This window comes from Babylonia areolata, chromosome 24, assembly GCF_041734735.1.
Source record: "Babylonia areolata isolate BAREFJ2019XMU chromosome 24, ASM4173473v1, whole genome shotgun sequence".
NCBI classification, from domain to species: domain Eukaryota; kingdom Metazoa; phylum Mollusca; class Gastropoda; order Neogastropoda; family Buccinidae; genus Babylonia; species Babylonia areolata.
Window position 1 is genome coordinate 15,649,073 of NC_134899.1, and position 19,414 is coordinate 15,668,486.

The window sequence follows — 19,414 nt, forward strand, 5'->3', positions numbered from 1 at the left end:
GTCACATGATCATATGACACTATATAACTCGTCATCCTGTTCCGTCTGCCTCAGTTGCCACTAAGTGTTTCAGTCGACAGACGTTCATTCTCTTCTCTCGTTAGGTCTTCTCTCATTTTCAGTCAAAATGGCAGACAGTAACTCATTCGAGTACCACCCTGATGCCCCTCCATATACACCGTTCTTCGGCATTATTGGAGTTACGGCTGCAATGTCATTTTGCGGTGAGTATTTGTGTTTGTGACGATGTTTATACGCCCGGACCACTGGTACTGTGGTTGGCCCCTGCAGAAATTAGCTTCAGTGGATTTATGACTCTAAATGGTTAATGAAACTATTGACAGCATGTGTTTATAAGTGTGTGGAAGTTTCCATTCCCGGCTAAGGATTCCATTTTATTGTAAAACACCACAATATATTACAGCGTCTATGCCACTGGCCAGCCACATCTTCCAGAACTGAACACAACGGTGGGTAGATCACATTATAATGATTGTGTTGGAATTTTAACAAATCAACGTATTTGGCGTATTGATTTTAAAGAATATTGGCATACAGACACGGTTTCCAGTAGTTTTTCCGCTTCATCTGTACCATTAAGTTAAGGGGGTCTTTCTGTGTTTATGAAACGGTATAAGTGAGCATGACTGCAGAAAATGAAATTCGTATCACGCGTGACGTGGTCATGTGACCCTCAGTACTTGAGACTATTACTGTAAACTCGTAGGGTTTTGGACCGTCTTGCCATCAAAATGTTTTAAAATGATATGAATCTGAAGTAATTCTGTGAATTCTCTCGTTTGAAAGAATAGAAGTTTAAAAACATGATAGACACAAGTTTAACGCTTTGGTTTTTAAAGTTAACTCATTTAGTTATGCCCATTTACTGTGATATCATGGAAATGATGTATACACACACATTTGATTTAATGTGCACACATATCCTTCCAGTAACAATAGCCAGTGCAAAAATATATATCATCTGTGGTCATAAAACAGAAAAATGAAAACATGAATGTTATGTATAACATGGTCATGTGATGTCCACTTCAAGTTCATATTGAACAGTCACTCTGTAAAAATGTAAAATTTTCAGTGTCCCCACCAAACTGTGATATATTATAGCTCCAATAGTGATTTACTACATCTTTGTAATTTTCAAGTTTTAAACTGTAGCATTGGTATATACAACAGTTAACAATTTGAGTTGATGTTCACTCATGTACAGTGATGTACTCATGTGACACATGTGTGATATGATGTACATTGTAAGCACAGAAATGTACACACATACCCTCTTTGTGATAGCTACAGATGATGCCATACATGTGTAGAAAAAAAGGACAAAGATCTGTGAGCAAAGCTGGAAAATTGTGCGGTATGTGGTGTGATGTGGTGTGGTCAATCAATGGATCTTTGTTCTAAAAGAAAAATAAATAGTATATCTGTATTTAAAGTTATAAAAAAGTTTTCTTTGTTGTTTTTCTTTTCAGCCTTGGGGGCAGCCTATGGGACGGCCAAGTCAGGGACAGGAATATCGGCCATGGCCGTGATGCGGCCAGAGCTGATCATGAAGTCTGTTATCCCCGTGGTTATGGCGGGTATCATCGCTATTTACGGCCTAGTGGTGTCTGTCGTCATGATCCAGAGCATATCTGGAGATGCCACCTACACTCTGTACAAGTAAGTTGCTTCCAGGGGGATCGGGGAAGAAAGAAGGGGGAAAGTCTTACACTTTGTGATACATGTAAAAACTAAAAGCACTTCGACTGGGAAATTTCATAATGAGAATAAAATAGATTGAATGTGAGCAATACACGGTACCCTTTTGTCTCCCATCGTATGATCCAATTCCTTCCCTCCATTCAGCTGTTCTACTGCGGTGATGATTCATGTTAGGTTTTATTTGTAATTTTTTACGCTAGTATTCCTGTGAATGGTATGATCCACATTCTACCTATTCTAATCAAATTTTCACTATTACTAGTATTGATTAGCATAATATTTAATTTGTTATCAGCTACTTTGTATTTGTGTGCCATGACACATATCAACAGTGATTAATGAACAGCTCTCAAGTGAAAATATGAAGTACTGTGTCAGTGAGACTGAAAACTGAAAGGGATGAGTACTAGAGAAGTTTTGTTGCAGAATGGAATGTGGTATTTGCATACATACTTGTACTGCATAACAAAGAAGTTGACAGTAACACAACAGCATGTTTTTAGTTGTTGCCATGAATTCTATTAGTACATATTTCATAATTCATATTTCATAATTCTTTCAGTACATATTTCACAATGACCGTTACCTATTCTAATCAAATTTTCACTATTACTAGTATTGATTAGCATAATATTTAATTTGTTATCAGCTACTTTGTATTTGTGTGCCATGACACATATCAGCAGTGATTAATGAACAGCTCTCAAGTGAAAATATGAAGTACTGTGTCAGTGAGACTGAAAACTGAAAGGGATGCCGGTAGTGAGTACTAGAGAAGTTTTGTTGCAGAATGGAATGTGGTTGTTGCCGTGAAGGGTGTATTCTATTAGTACATATTTCATAATTCTTTCAGTACATATTTCACAATGACCGTTACAAAGTGTTTTCACACATATAATATGATAATCGTCACGTTAGATGAGTACTTTCGTATTCAGATCAAAATGATTCAAAGTTGTGGTTTTTAAAACAGTGTGCTGTTTGTGGGGATTGTTGCAGGAGCTTTCTGCACCTGGGTGCTGGTCTGTGTGTAGGCCTGAGTGGACTGGCAGCCGGCTTTGCCATCGGTATTGTAGGAGATGCTGGAGTACGAGGCATAGCCCAGCAGCCCCGGTTATTTGTTGGCATGATCCTCATCCTCATCTTCGCTGAGGTGTTGGGGTTGTACGGACTTATCGTCGCCCTTATCCTCTCTGTCAAATAGGCTGCTAGATGGATGGGAAGCAGCCATTGTGCTCTTCAGTTCCTGTTGGCGGCTTGGGGAAAGAATGCGGCATTGAGGAACGAGATTGGAAACATCATGAAAAGAAGTTGACCAGATTAGATTGTGTGTGTATTGGCTCATGAGTACACTCTTGTACTGATGATTTTTTGTTGTTGAAAAGTGAACAAATGGTATTATGATCATGACTAAGAAAATAAGGGTTCCATTCTCTACTGCGCATAATTTAGGTTCTCCTGTCTAACTATAGGCTAGTGGATCAGGCTTTGCTATTTATTTTGGATGCCTGTATTGGCTGTAATGTGTGGTGTTTCCTGAAGGTAGGAAAGGTGGGTCCCAGCGTTGTTAAGCCTGCCTATGTTTACTAGTCAGTTTTGTAGTGCTGAAAAATTCCTTATTAATGTGCAGCCATTTCTGTAAAGTAGTATATTCAAAAAAAAAAAGAATTGTGAACAAAAACAGAGTTAAAAGCCAGCGGCTGAATATCAGTTCTGGTTGTATTTTTGTGGGATTTGTTGCTTGTTAATAATGTGACCAGTCTGGTTTAAAAACAGAAGGAATTTAATCTTAGATACAGAATGACCTTGGGAACAAGTGAAGATTCTAAATTATAATCTTAATATTCTCTTCTCTCTGCCCTCTTCTCTTTGTGTGTGTGTGTGTGTGTGTGTGTGTGTGTGCTACGTATGACGCATGCACGCTCGTGCAAACACGCATACACACACACGTGCGCGTGCACACACACACACACACACACACACACACACACACACACACACTCACGGACAGACATTTTTCTCACAAAATGTCCACACTGAGACAGATCGAGAGGGTGAGACAGACACGGGAGGAGAGAGAGAGAGAGAGAGAGAGAGAGAGGTGTCATCATCATAAGAGTTATAATCGAGCATCGGACTTTGAACTGGTCAAACATTTCCAGCTGATAAGACGCTGGTTGTGTCACTGTGATAGCTCTGTGCGTGTGCGTGTGTGGTGTTTGTGTGTGTGTGTGTGTGTGTGTGTGTGTGCGTGTGTGTGTGTGTGTGTGTGTGGTGTTTGTGTGTGTGTGCGTGTGCGTGTGTGTGTGTGTGTGTGCGTGTGTGTGTGTGTGTGTGTGTGTGTGTGGTGTTTGTGTGTGTGTGTGTGTGGTGTTTGTGTGTGTGTGTGTGCGCGCGCGTGTGTGTGTGTGTGTGTGTGTGTGTGTGTGTGTGTGTGAGAGAGAGAGAGAGAGAGAGAGAGAGAGAGAGAGACTTTGTTTGGCTTTGTGTATACCCACGACTTTTAAGTCCGTGGTGTATGCCTCTCTCTCTCTCTCTCTCCCCTCTCTCTCTACCCCCCTCTCTTGTTCAATTAAAAAGTCGCCAGTCTTAAATTTCTCGTGACCACGACATATCATCTTAAAGTGCGTCTGTCTGTCTGTCTGTAGTGCTGAAAAATTCCTTATTAATGTGCAGCCATTTCTGTAAATGTAGTTTATTTGAAAAAAAAAAGAAGAAGAAAAAAAAGAAAAAGAATTGTGAACAAAAAAAGAGTTAAAAGCCAGCGGCTGAATATCAGTTCTGGTTGTATTTTTGTGGGATTTGTTGCTTGTTAATAATGTGACCAGTCTGGTTTAAAAACAGAAGGAATTTAATCTTTGATACAGAATGACCTTGGGAACAAGTGAAGATTCTAAATTATAATCTTAATATTCTCTTCTCTTTGCCCTCTTCTCTTTTGCTGTCTGCAGTATAAGCCCATTAATGATTTTACCTTCAGAAAAAGTGTTCCTTTGTAGTGTGGAATAGTAATTTAGTATAGTATGATTTGTAGTATTTCGGCTTCAGAGGTGCCAAGAAAGTTGTATCTTCACCTTCTGATTTATTTTCTTCTGAAACTTCTGTACCATTCAATTTGAAAAGTGTCCCTTTCCCCTCCCTTCACCCTTTCTAACTGTCTCGCCCCAATTCTGTCTCCCCCACCATTCCCCTCCCCCACCCCCCAAAGCCCATTTTTCTTTCTTTGATATTATATTCCAGAGAATGATTGCATTATAGAATGTTGGGCCAGAAAATTAAATGAAGTACTCGAATAAGTAATGACGTTTTTTTTAGTTCTTGTGATAAGCAGGAGATGAATGGTACTTGTGAATGTTTGGGAAAGAAGGATCGGAAAGGAGCATGGAGTGATTTTGTGTGCATGTTTGTGTGTCCGTTTGTGTGCCAACAGAAAGTTTGTGTTGAGGTATGAACTGTCTTTGCTCTTTTTTTCTCAATGTAGGTAATGTGGGATATGCGCTATTATTACAGTTACAATAAAGTGTTAGTTTCAGTTTGAGATTTAGCGTTTGAGAAAGTCTGATGCATGAAGACCTGTTGAGTCGGATTATGTGTAAGAGAACACAAGTCATGGTAAGGTTTTGCCATGACATTACAAAGCACTGAGGCCCTGGTTGTGAGTAGGGACTAACCTGTAGTGAGGAAAAGGGAGGGAAGGGGGGAATCTTGTGGTTTTAACTTTGTCTGGGTAATTCCATATCCGATAGTGTTGTGAGTAGTGTGTAGATTATGTTTTCAACTTATGGGATCGTCTGTTTGTATTCTGCATGACATTTTTTGCTGAGTCTGAATGTTTGATTAAGACCATTCAATGTTCAGTAAACGGTGCTGGCAGGGAGTCCCAAGAGCTGATTGGTCAGTCTAATGAGCAGTGTTCCTTTGGTACACATTTGAAGGATTCTGGAATATTGGGTTAAAAACTTAAGTCTTTAGAGGATTTTTGGTTTTTGCCATAGATTGTAGCTGTTCTATATATACATCTCCCTCTTGTTCTACACTGCTTACCCTTAACATACCAACTGAGCTAACCAGGAATCCATTATGTCTCAAGGCCTGACAGTGCACTGGGTATATACGCAAGCCAGATGTCTGCTAAATTTCATTCCTGTGGTTGGTTCCACCACTTGGTTTTCACGGCATTGCAAATGTAGATATATGAACTGGTCCACGTCCCAGAATATTTGAAGAAAGTGAACATTCTGAAGGTGTCTGTAGTAGTGAGACCCAGTGCTGTTGTCCTCAGGTCAGACTGTCATGTAGAGATGTATCACAGAATATCAGTACGTCTTCGCTTGCCTCTCATTACTGGAGATTGTTCATGGGGACAGTGATAAGAGAGCTGATGCGTGTATTGTGTTTGGGTTCCGTGTTGTATTGGAAGTGTGTGGGTTTTCAGTTGGAATGATTTTGATTTGGGCCAGTTTCTTTACTTTTTTTCATGTCTTGTAAATTATGTGTAATTTACAGTCTGAATAAACTTTCGAAAGTGGCACACTGTTGGTTTTTTGTTGTTGTTGCATCTTTTTTTTTCCCTTCTGTGACATTGTAGGAGTATCCTTTTTCATGAGAGGTAATGTATGCTTGTGTGTGTTTGACAAATTTGATTACCAAGTAGTCTTTTTCAGATAGGTGAATGATGATATTGGTTACTTAGTTCACTTGGTTTTGAAAACAGACACATGGTTATTCATAAATTCTGCACTACGTACTGCTGAATGACCACTGTAAAACCATACCATTTAGCAAGATTTTCTGTTCAGAATTTGGCCAGAGACACTTAGTTTCCATTAACCTATTAAGTGCATGATGCACTCAAAGTTTATTACTAAACAGAAACTAGACATTGTGTACTGCCATGTATATGTATTCACTGCAGTTTACTGGATGAGAGTAGGTCTAGGTACCAGTTCTTCCTGGATGAAGCTTGTCTTGCCCAGACAGAACACTAGAACACAGACTACCATACAAAAAAATGGGGTTTGTATCACATACTTCACCACACTTAACGCTCACTGAGATAATAAACTTACTCTGATTCTGAAGTCTTTCACAATGTTAGAACGCAGACCACTGTACAGTCTGGGGTAAGTCTCACCCAGAACACGAGCACCCAGTCCCACCACACAATCTAATGGAGTCTTGTCCAGAATACTATTACCCAGACCATCACACAAGGTCTATTGGAGTCTTATCCAGAATACTTGCACCCAGACCACCACATGAAGTCGGGGGCAAGTTTTAACCAGTACACCAGCACCTACATCACACAAAGTCGGGGATAAATTTCGTTCACAACACTAGGACCCAGACCACCTCAGTTAAAGTTATCATGACGAACGGCATTGTTAGAAGGGAGACAAAGTCAGACCACGAGTTTTTACATTATACTTGGTTGCTTCCCTTGATAGGAGTGCTCTTTCTCCACCCTTCCACGTCATGTCATTGATCTCTGGGCTCTGTTATGCGTACGCCTTGCGAACCTGAAGTATTCGAACTTTCTCCTTTCCAGTCCATACTTTTATTTTAATTTCGTTTCACCATGTGTTTTTAGTCCGATCTCGGAAAATTTTATGACTGCCATGATTATTTTGAATGTTTAAGTTTTAAGCCCTGTTTCCTTTTACGACAATCGGGGCAGTGAATTCACATTCACTAAATTAGCCGTTTTAACCTTCCCAAACCTAAGGTACCCGTTCACACCTGTGTGGAGTGAAGAAAATCGAGTGCCTTTCCCAAGGACACAAACTAAGCCGAAACGGGACCGGGAACGGTGATCACTGGCCGGCGAACAGCGGATAACAAGTCCAACGCCTAACCGAGTCTGCAAATCAAGGCTCTCTCAATTTTGAATTGTAGGTTTATACTGCTACTACTACTGATTATTATCATGATGATATAATGGGTTAAAAAAACCAAATCATTGCTCTTTTGACCCCCCTCCCTCCCCAATTCCGCCTTGTTTTTTCTCCAACTAGCTGTATCAAAACGGCTACAGGGATGCCCCAATGGGGGGCTTCGGTAAACAGATTTCGCTATGACGAGAAGATGAGACTGTTTAGCAATGACGGCCATGAGATATGTATTGTTTGACAATATATCCAGCAAATGCTTTTTCTTGGGGGTGTAATGAAGCGAAAACATCTTATCTCAATGCACGGGCACCCCGTTTGATCGACATGTTTAAAAGGTAACGCATCAAGTTCTAGCCTGTTAGCTAAAGAGATACTTTCCACTGGTTCATGATAACTGACTATGATTACGAAAGTTTGTAACGAAATGCCTTGATTTTCAGCCCCCTTAACTGTCTTCTATTCGGTGTTCTTAAGACATGTTCTCCAAAGGTTTGTAGCCTTCATTAACAGACTGCCTCCGGTACTGATGGGTGCCGACACTGAACAACCGAGCACTTAAAGAATTGGACTTTCAAGCTGAGGGTCTTTGGTTGAGTCCCGGCGTTTGGTGGGAATAGTGTGGAGATTTTTCCCCACCTCGCGTGTCAACACGTGTGCAGACCTGCACAAGTGTCTGAACCACCTTCGTATGTATACGCATGCTGAGGATCAAATACGCATGTTAAAGATCTCGTAATCCGTGTCAGAGTTCGGTGGGTTATGGAAACAAGAACATACTCAGCGTGCACACCCACGAAAACCGAGGCGGAATATGGCTGCCTACATAGCGGTATAAAAACGGTTATACACGTAAAAACCTACTCAAGCATACGAGTGATCGTGGGGGGCGCAGCCCATGAACGCAGAAGAAATGACTACACCCTACGTTTGATGTATCGTTATTCTGCACACTTATGATTTATAGTGAATATGATTGAGGGTGACTAGCATGAGAGAGAGAGAGAGAGAGAGAGAGAGAGAGAGAGAGAGAGAGAGAGAGACAGAGAGACAGACAGACAGACGGACAGACAGACAGAAGCAGAGATAAAACAGGCTAATACGTTACGAATCATAAAGAAAACATTAAATGAGCCACCTTGACATTCACCTCAACGGCTACTATCAGAACAAAGGCGACAGAAAGCAGACAGGAAAATGGTCTTATACAGCTCAATGAACACAACCGTAAAGAAAGGAAACATCAAAGGAGTGCAGCGAACCGTAACTTGCACACTTTGATGCGCACAGCACGGTGGCACAAATACAGGGCAGGCCTACAAGCACTCAAGAGATTTTCTCACCCGGCGACTCTCTGGTGAAGAAATGCTGAGGAACAGCCTTGGGATTATTTGTAACAGATGCACATACATAAATCATCGTCTTGTGAAACTGAGTTAGAATCCTCACAACTATCACCGTTACAGTCTAATACGTGGGTGCACTGAGTTAATTTCAAATCTAAAACAACTGACCAGCTTAAACTGTGATTCCATAAAGTGGATTCCGAAATTAAATGAGAATTACGTGGGAATGGGTGCGGTTTTCGTTCTTAAATGTCTTTTCGCTAATAGTGAAATTAGACGAAGTTATCACTCTGTGTATGTGTGTGTGTATGTGTGTGTGTGAAATAGAATCAGGGTTACTTTTCCTTGATTGTTTTCGTCGTTTATTTTCGAAGGCAATTTTTACTGACATTACTTCCTGTCAGTCCCTCTTCCACGCACTCTCTTCCATCACATAGCTGTGTTCTTCGTCATATCCACGAGTGGACTTTCCCCCCCCACCCCGTCATTTAAGCAGCCATACTCCGTTTTCTAGGCTGTGTTTTCTGGATATGTTCGTGTTTCCATAACTCACCAAACACTTACATGGCTTACTGGATCTGTATTGTGCATGATTATTTGGTTTTCTGGATGTCTGTACAGACAAGAGGGTTTCAGAGACTTGCAAGTCTGTACAGATGTTAACCTGGGAGTTCGAGAAAAATGTTTATCTTGAACCAACCAAACGCAACTGGCTCAAGCCAAGGACCATGAAAGTCAATGCTCTGATCACTCGTCACAGCGTCCATCACTGTGTTCCGTGAAGCTGAAAAAAAACAAAAAAACAGGAGAGGTCTGTGTTGTATACGTATCGGTTCATGTTCCACGATGTGAGTGAAACTTGGAAAAGTATTAGTTTTAAGTCTTAAGCTTGTAAGCTTGGATTGTGTATTTCACGTACTTTTCTTTCAGTCTTACATTACATAGCATGCTGCCAGTAACAAGTCGTGGAAGTTTGGAAGTTGGCCGCCGTTCTTTCTCTGTCTCTGAACCTTGCAATTGGAATGAACCTATTCTTTCGCTTCGTCAAGTCTCCACACTCAGCTCTTTCAAGTCTGGTCTTTAAACCCACCTCTTCCCAAAATAGCCTCCCTTCCCTGCCTCTTCCTTGTCTTCAGTTTCTCCAGTTGTAGAGTTATGCATGCGTGTGAGTGACTGGTGCGAAAGTGCTTTGATTTTTCTCTGCACAAGATTCAGCGCTATATAAACACCATTATTATTATTATTATTATTATTATTACTACATCATATGGAAAACTAAGGCCTACAACTTTGTAATGCAGGTATGGGAAATTGTTCTTCTTCTACTGTGATTTAGTTCGTGCAACTATAAATTGTTCCCAGGCTGTAGATGTGAACTGTCGTCACCTTCGGCAAAGTTGAACCAGATAAACAAGACATGACCTTCGCCTTGAAATTCGGACATTACATCAATGCATTAGAGTTTAACGACCGAATAGCTTGCGCCCTTTTAGATCGTGTTGTTCAATACTTGGCAATTGTGGGTTAAAACCTATTGTTTGGGCGTCTGTTAAGTCACTTTTTTTACACACAAATTTTCATTATAACATCATCCAACGAACGTTGCTCCACAATCAATCCAAAACCAATCGGAAACAAAATCAAGCAAATTTAACTGTTTATGGCCTCCTTTTTTTTCTGCATTTTCTGCCTAAAATCAAGGGACGTAAGAACCCCCACTCAACATGCAATATGTCGCCGGAAGTTTCAATGTGCTGACAGTGTGTTGGCCCACTGAAATCGGGTAAAAACGCAAACAAAACGAGTAAGTATCAGTATCAATATCAGTAGCTCAAGGAGGCGTCACTGCGTTCTGTCAAATCCATATACGCTACACCACATCTGCCAAGCAGATGCCTGACCAGCAGCGTAACCCAACGCGCTTTTTCAGGCCTTGAGAGAGAGAGAGCGAGAGAGCGAGAGAAAATCCCCATAAAAATACTACTACTACTACTATTTATAAGGCGCAAAATGTTGATAAAGTCAACTCTAAGCGGAAAAAAGAAGAAGAAAAAAACAACAAAAACAAACAAACCAAAAAAAACAACAAAAAACGAGTAAATAAATATCCTTGATTCTGTTACCAGATGAACTCCAACTGACTCAGCGTGGAATATTTAATTCCTGGTTGATAATATGATGAATTTTCTTGCGTTGAAAACACTCAGTGAGATAACATCCAGACTAAAGGATTTAATCGTCATTTGAAGGTTTCGTTGTTCCAGGGAGTGGTAGAGTCCAAGATTACACCGAACTCAGCGACCCTGTCTCCTCATACGAAAGTCCCGGAACTGAAGAATCTTGTTTACCGGAAGCCATTTACAGTGTGTGTATACGAACGGGATCCGTCGTAAAAATCATCAGCTGGAGACGGTAGAAGGTCGACACCCAGTCACTGGGTGTTTAGGTAGGAGGAGCGGCGGTCTTTACGACTTGGGCGTCAGCTGATGTCGACGAGATAGGTAACGAAAGCAAATATCTTTTGTGGGTTGGTGAAAGTGTTGATCCAGATGAAAGAGGCAAAAAGGAAACAGGGAACTGACATGGGAAAGGGCGATAAACCTTGGCGGTGGTTTATGGGTATTGGGGGCGAGCTTTCACACGTCAGTTGTGTAGTTTATAGCTTGTAGTTCTTTGGGTGTGTGAGTGCGTGTGAGCGAGCGAGCGTGTGTGGCAGTATGTGTGTGTGTGTGTGTGTGTGTGCGCGCGCGCGCACGAGTATACCTGTGTGCGCGCCAGAGAGAGAAGGTGAGAGAGTGCATGATAAACTGACAAAGGCAGGAACAAGGACATGTCCGGTTATGCTTGATGTGTGCCTGGTACCTGTGTATCGTTATCTTTTTATTTTTATTATATATATATATATATATATATATATATATATATATATATATATATAATTTCCCCTAGACCTATAAAGGTCGGAATGGGAATCCGCGGAATGCACCGATAAAACCTAAGCTAATTCAAAGGACACATACCGCTGCCCTTAAAACGGGTCTAAGACTAGGTAACTGCATGTTAATGAACATTTCCACACAGCGTAAACATCAGCAAGGTGGAAATGCCGTGATCAAGAGCACTGAGGTGAAGCATGAAAGAAAGTTTCAGCTTCAGCTTGCAGGAGGTGTCAAAGCGTGCACACTGATCCATAAACGCTACACCACATCTGCAAAGAAGAAGAAGAAGAAGAAGAAGAAGAAGAGAGAGAGAGAGAGAGAAGCACATGTCTGACTTTCGTATAAACACAAAGTACTGATCGGGCCCTGAGAGGCTACCCAAGATTTATGAAAAACTTTAAGTACATAAAATGGAATAAAAGAATTAGGCAAAATACAATCAACATATTTGCAAAATACAATCAATATATCAGATACATAAGACGACGTTAAAGTAAAAAAATACTTTGAAGGCAAATGATATTGGAGAAAAAGAAATAAATATTTATATAAATAGAATAATGGCAATGATTTAAAAAAAATATTTGAAAGCAAAAACAAATGAGACACGATCAGGTCAACACACACACACACACACACATGTACACACACACACACACACACATGCACACACACACACATACACACACACACACACACACACACACACACATATGCACACACACACACATGTACACACACACACACACACACACATGCACACACACACATGTACACACACACACACACACATACACACACACACACACACACACACATGTACACACACACACACACACACACACACACACACATACTGCACAACTACAGTGCTTCCTCTTCTTCCTCTCCTCCAACTGTGCTGTACAATCTTTTTGCAGGGCTCCAAAGGAGCACGTGCTGAAATGAACTACTGACTATTTTTTTCTCTCTCGCCCCTGACATCTGTTGACTCAGCAGAGCGTAAAAGTTGCCCCCATTCCTTACAGAACGAGCAAACAAAAGGACCAAAATTGACGTATTGATTATCGGGGAGTGTCATACCCTCAATTATAACCATTAGCAAAACTAAAAGGTTTGATCGATTTTTTTATGTATGGTTTTTTTTTCTTCTTCTAACTCTGGGCCATTTATTTTATTTCCTTACCTAACACTTAACAACCTTTGCAATCGGAATACTCTGAGCAAACAACTGCGTTTAAAGCGAAAGAACTTGTGCCAGTCCATTATAATCATACTCAAATTGTTTACAAGTCCGGCACCCGGCCTCTAGAAGGCAGACCTGTGCAAAGGGGAAGCCTGTTGAGGGCATGTATTGTCGCCCCTGCATTGATTGTCGCCGGCGACAATACTTACAGCCCTCACTGCACATATTGTCACCCCTCTGCAGTGGTGCTGTTGTGCAGAGTGAGTTAAGAGTTGTGAAGTAACATTTACGACCCAGCATAGAGTCGTTGAAAGGCTATGCCCTTGCAGATAACACACACACACACACACACACACACACACACACACACACAGTGACAGTAGCCAAACCTGACCAGATCACAACCCAGCTTCTCTTCACTTTATCAAGTGATCGACTCAAGATCCCGAACCTACTGGGTGAGAAGTTGTGACGTAACATTTATGACCCAGCATGGTGTCGTCGAAGGGCTGTGCCCCCGCAGATAAGATCACACACACACACACACACACAAACACGCAAACGTACACGCACACTCTCACACATACATACACACGCCAGATATGTTTCTACCAGGACGGGGCGGGGTGGCCAAGTGGCACTGTTGATGATTGATGGAGTCTCCTGTCTGGAATGACACAATCAGCTAGATTAGGCTCTCTGGGCAGCCGAACTTTAGGAGGATCTTCCACAGACCACGGCGGTTCACTGTGTCGAAGGTCTTATTCAGGTCTACAAAGACCATGTGGAGCTCCTTGTTCTGCTCACGGCAGAATATTTTTTATTTTGTCTGTATTTATGTGTATGACGTGTGTGTATACAATGGTTTCTCCATTGCAATGGGAAGTCATTTTCAGCTTAGTCTTTTGAGAAGGACTTTGACTCTCAAACTAGGATTGCACTGGCTTTTAGCGCTGCAGCATTCGGGGCTGGTTGGCCATTGGGAACCATCCCAACGTCGACTGTCCTAAAATCCTCTTGGCCGAGAGAGTGGGGATGTAACTTGGGCAAGACGCTCTCCACTGTATTCAGATTCTAGCCCAGTTAGGTGGGACAGCAGTTCCCTCCTGTCCTGTTCTGATGTTCATTGTTGGACACAACTGACTGTCATACATACATAATGTATGTGTTTGTGTGTGTGTGTGTGTGTGTGTGTGTGTGTGTGTGTGTGTGTGTGTGTTCTCTCTCTCTCTCTCTCTCTCTCTCTCTCTCTCTCTCTCTCCTGTTTCTGTTTCTCACAACCTGTCCTACAAGCGCCCAATTTTTCCACTATCCACATATTGCAATCTGGACTTTTCATTGGATAATTATGTAACAACTTTTCTCCTAAGTATTTTCCATTGAAAACATGAATACAACTGCTGCTACTGCAGCTGCTGCTATAAGAAACATGACAGTTCACGTTCTCACATCTGATGTTCTGTATTTTCGTGTTCTTGTTACAAAGCTACATTGGTATTATTTAGACATCTCTCATTTATTGGTTATATTAAAAAAAAAATTCTATCTTGAGACTTGACCCAAATAACTGGTAGCTTCTTTTATAACTGCAGTGCAGTTCTCAAGTTAACTCACTCAGTACGGCCAGTCCTCTCTTCTCCTCTACACAGACCCCTCGGATGTCCAGTGGGTGTCTGAATGATCCAACCTTTAGCTTCCGTCGCCAGAATTGTGATATTCTTTGTCAACATTCACGTCTTCAGTACAAGAGCCTTCCTCTTGCAATATTTTGTATGATGGTAATTGAGGTGAAACGCTGTTAACGTCGTCTATTTCGCCGTTTGTATGGAGAGAGTTAACCCAGGGGTAACAGACAAGATAGGGTTTGCGTTGCTTTGGCCTGATTACTTATATTCCCTCCCCTCTCCCCCTTTCCCCCTCATGGCTGTTTTGTACTTGGTAGAGAGAGAGAGAGAATGAATGAATGAATCTTTATTTTCCAACGGTGAAGATATTAGCACTTTGGCCGACTTACACATCTGCCGTTGTTCTAAGAGACACACAAACATGTACGCATATAAATGTAGTTATACTGAATACTTAATACATGTATAATGTACGAGTATAACACAGCATCAAACTGAGAGACACAACATCACTCACATCTGAGAGAGAGAGAGAGAGAGAGAGAGAGAGATCCTGCGGTGTTGCTCAGAATACTGCCAGAAGGTTAACATTTTCCCCAAACAACTCTTCGGAGGTTACAATTGTGAGTGTTGTTTTAACAGCCATTCAGAAGGGCACGTGCCTCTAGCAATTCCCTGGTGTTACACGTGCTTGGCATTCATTGTAGTCGTTGCTCGTGTTGTTGACGGTTGCTTAGCAACAGAGAGGCTGTTTAACTTTTGCGCCATGTACTGGTCCATTGTCTCTGGCCTTGTGCGCGCTGGTCAGAAGGGACTGAAGTGTGGGATGAGAGGGAAGGGGTGAGATAAGGGGGGGAGACTGGGGAAGGCTGTGGAGGGAAAGCGAGGGTGGAAGGGGGTATCAGTACCCACCCAGCCTCTTGGTTTTTTGACTCACTTGTGTAAACAAAGTGAGTCTATGTTTTAACCCGGTGTTCGGTTGTGTGTGTGTGTGTGTGTGTGTGTGTGTGTGTCCGTGTGTCTGTGTGTCCGTGGTAAACTTTAACATTGACATTTTCTCTGTAAATACATTGTCAGCTGACACCAAATTTGACATAAATATAGGAAAGATTCAGTTCTTTCCAGTCATCTTGTTTAAAATAATATTGCACCTCTGGGATGCGCACAAAAAAATAAAAAAAGAAGCCTAATTATATGCAAACTGCATTTACTGTTATATTTATATTTTTTGTATTCTCTAAACTTGGCACTTTGACCTCTTATTCTGACACAACAACAAAAGGAGTCATTATTATCATTTTTTGTTCAAACAGGAACTTCTTTTGCTCAGCATGGAAGTTTTTATTTATTTTGCAAACGTTTTGGTGCAGATAGTAAAAAAGGGAAATTACTCTGTAATTAATGCTAGGGGACTTAATTTATCACAAGTGAGTCTTGAAGGCCTTGCCTCTCTTGTTGTTTTTTTTTTTTTACCTGAACAACGCGGAGAAACACTTTTGGCAGCAAGCATGTTCTTACAGAGGAAATGCCTCAGGTGTCAATGTCAGCTTTTATTCGTCTGTAGTCTTTGTTTTGTGTTGAATTTTTTTCTTTTTCCTCCCCCCCCCTCCCTCCATCAGGTGACAACATTACGTTCTCAATCTGTGTGGCAACCACCTCTTCATATACAACTTATATCACAGACTGACAAGCGACCATGACCTGAAAGAAAAAAAAAAGAGGAGAAAAGAATACAAAATTTCACAAACACCTGCCTCAGAAGCATTCTTCAGATTTCAGCTAGCTAAAGAAAATCAGAAACGAAGAACTATTTGAGCAAACAAGACAACAGCCTGCACACGAATTTTCCAAAGACTCTGGGGACGGGTAGTCAGCATGCTCCGAAAGCCTGCTTCCAGCACTGCAAGGCAAGAAGTCCTCACCTGGAACACTGACGCGAGGACAAAAAGAAAAGACGACGTCAAAGAAATACCTGGCACCCCGACCCGGAGGCAGACATGAAGAGGACAGGTCGCACCTGGGGACAGCTGGAGAGACTGACACAGGACCGGGACGGCTGCAGAACACACACACACACACACACACACACACACACACACACTACCACCCCCCTCCCCAAACAAAAGAAACATGGTAGATGTCACCACACAACGCACATCCAGACCCCACCGGGATGATCGAAGGATCGAGAGCGAAAGAAGAAGGTGGAGGGGTGGGCAGCCAACGCCACTGTCTTCAAGCCCACTTCGCTGAGAGAGTGGGGATGTAACCTGAGCAAGACATAACTTAACTCTCCACTGTAACTAAATTCTCGCCCAGATAGTTGGGCCCAGCAGTTACCTCATCTGCTGTTCTGATCGTCATAGTCAGACAGACTGACTGACGATCATACATCAGGAATAGGAGTGAGGAGTAAGTGGGGGGGATGTCTGTGTGTCTGTTTGTGACTTTGTGTATGTGTGTGTGTGTGTGTGTGTGTGTATCGCAAGCACCACATAAACACACACACACACACACGCGCGTGCGCGCGCACACACACACAGACACAGACACACACACACACTCACTCACTCACTCAACACAAACGCACAACACACCTTGGTTGACAACAGGAACCTGATCTTTGCTGGCCGATTTCAGTTGGGAATAGGGGGCAGGGGTGTCAGGGGAGGGGTGTGGTCGGTGTGGGGGCAGTGGGTGTAGGTGTGAGGGGGAAGTAGAGAGGGTTGTTTTTTTTAGGGCGTTGACACGAACAGATTTTACCAGCTAGCTATTGCTGTTTGTGTGATGAGGCATGTCGATTACTATCAGATAATTGAGATGGAGAAGGGGTAGGGCAATAGCGCGCGCGCACGCGTGTGTGTGTGTCTGTTTGCCTGTGTCTTTGTCTGTGTGGATATATATATATATATATATATATATATGTGTGTGTGTGTGTGTGTGTGTGTGTGTGTGTGTGTGTGAGTGTGTGTCTGTGTGTGTGTGCGCCTGCCTCTTTGTGCGTGCCTCTTGTGTATGTGTGTGTGTGTGTGTGTGTGTGTGTGTGTGTGTGTGTGTGTGTACACGCGCGCACACTCAACACACACTCGAAACATACTTAGCCCCGTGAAAGTGAAAAACAAAACAAAACAAAACAAAAAAAACAACAACAACAAAAAATCCCCTTTCTGGAGGGACAGTCGGTTAAATCACGCTAATGGGCAACGTGCATTATATCATGATAGTTTAGCTTTAATGCTATGTGGCGCGGTGGCCTAGTGGTCATATATGCTTGACTGAGAAGCGAGTATGCGCGGGTTCGAGTCCAGTCCCGCACAAAGACCGGGATTATTTTTACTTTTCCGCTCTCTCCACTAGACTTTGAATGATGGTCGTTGGTGCTGGTCTTTCGGATGAGACAACAAAACCAACAGGGCCCAGTGTACAGTATGAACTTGGCGCACACAGAAAAAAGAACCCACGGCAGCTGAACGGTTGTCCCGATGGGCGCAATAGCCGAGTGGTTAAAGCGTTGGACTGTCAATCTGAGGGTCCCGGGTTCGAATCACGGTGACGGCTCCTGGTGGGTAAAGGGTGGAGATTTTTACGATCTCCCAGGTCAACATATGTGCAGACCTGCTAGTGCCTGAACCCCCTTCGTGTGTATATGCAAGCAGAAGATCAAATACGCACGTTAAAGATCATGTAATCCATGTCAGCGTTCGGTGGGTTATGGAAACAAGAACATACCAGCATACACCCCCCCGAAAACGGAGTATGGCTGCCTACATGGCGGGGTAAAAACGGTCATACATGTAAAAGCCCACCCGTGTGCATACGAGTGAACGTAGAAGAAGAAGAAGAAGAAGAAGAAGAACGGTTGTCCCTAGCAGAATTATGAAAAGAAATCCACTTTAATTGTGAAACATCTTATTCTACATCTGTCCACTTAGAGAGAGAGAAAAAAAAACAAAACAAAAAAACCCCAAACAAACAAAAAGCCAACCTTTCTCTTGCTAGTTCTCATCCACTGTTTTACGATTCTGCCTAAGTGCGCACTTTAAGACACTCAGGGGATGATAACAAAAACCAGTATGGCCGTTATAGCAGACTGACAAGGGGTAAAACCAAAAGGTGGTGGGTGGGTTGTTGGAGGCCGTTTTACCGTCGTTGAGGTTTTTTACAGGCTGGTTAGGTTAGAAGTTGATTTCGGTGAGATAGGACGAAAGGCAATGCATGGTCAGTGATGATACCTCACTGATAAGGTGTGGTCCTCTTTCTGTTGTGACCATCTGCTGCCCTGTGTTGTTTCTTGTTCTCTGTTTCTGTTTGTGGGTCGCTGCCTATGAGTCCGTCTGTTTCCATCTGTTTTCATCTCCCTACACCCTTTCTCTGCCCACACTAAGATACACGCACAGCCTCCGGGAAACCAATTCGATACTGCCTGGTAATATACATATATATATATATATATATATATATATATATATATATATATATATATATATATATATATATATTTTCTTTTTTTTTTTTTGAGGAAGTGTCTGGGTTTGTTCCAATGTACCTTTTATTTACCTGTGTGCTAGCTGAATCGGTAGCGTAAGCATCACTGACTTGAAGTTGTGTACCTTGTGTAATGGAGAGACTTACCACTCTTTACTATTTGTTAATCATATCGTCTTCTGGCCCATTATTTGTTAATTTCCAGTGGATAAACTACCGA

At 42.1% G+C, this 19,414-nt stretch overlaps 1 protein-coding gene and 1 long non-coding RNA gene across 2 annotated transcripts in view; one reads left to right on the forward strand and one right to left on the reverse strand.

Moving 5' to 3' along the window:
- LOC143298928 (uncharacterized) overlaps positions 1-6,248 on the reverse strand; it is a 42,247-nt gene extending 35,999 nt beyond the window's left edge. Inside the window, exon 1 of the long non-coding RNA XR_013057447.1 lies at positions 5,770-6,248. This is a non-coding gene — a long non-coding RNA (uncharacterized LOC143298928). The remainder of the gene's footprint in view (positions 1-5,769) is intronic.
- Positions 87-3,326, forward strand: LOC143298799 (V-type proton ATPase 16 kDa proteolipid subunit c-like). The gene is made up of 3 exons (XM_076611767.1): positions 87-224; positions 1,494-1,683; positions 2,725-3,326. Exons 1-3 carry the CDS (start codon positions 128-130, stop codon positions 2,927-2,929), a joined length of 492 nt encoding a protein of 163 aa, XP_076467882.1. The 5' UTR covers positions 87-127; the 3' UTR covers positions 2,930-3,326.
- Positions 6,249-19,414: the final 13,166 nt, after the last annotated feature.

What these genes read in the sequence shown, in the direction of transcription:
- LOC143298799 (XM_076611767.1), top strand. Translation starts at nt 128, where the DNA reads ATGGCAGACAGTAACTCATTCGAGTACCACCCTGATGCCCCTCCATAT. An exon ending in GGCTGCAATGTCATTTTGCG is followed by an intron (nt 225 to 1,493) that starts GTGAGTATTTGT and finishes TTTTCTTTTCAG; the next exon opens with CCTTGGGGGCAGCCTATGGG. An exon ending in GCCACCTACACTCTGTACAA is followed by an intron (nt 1,684 to 2,724) that starts GTAAGTTGCTTC and finishes GGATTGTTGCAG; the next exon opens with GAGCTTTCTGCACCTGGGTG.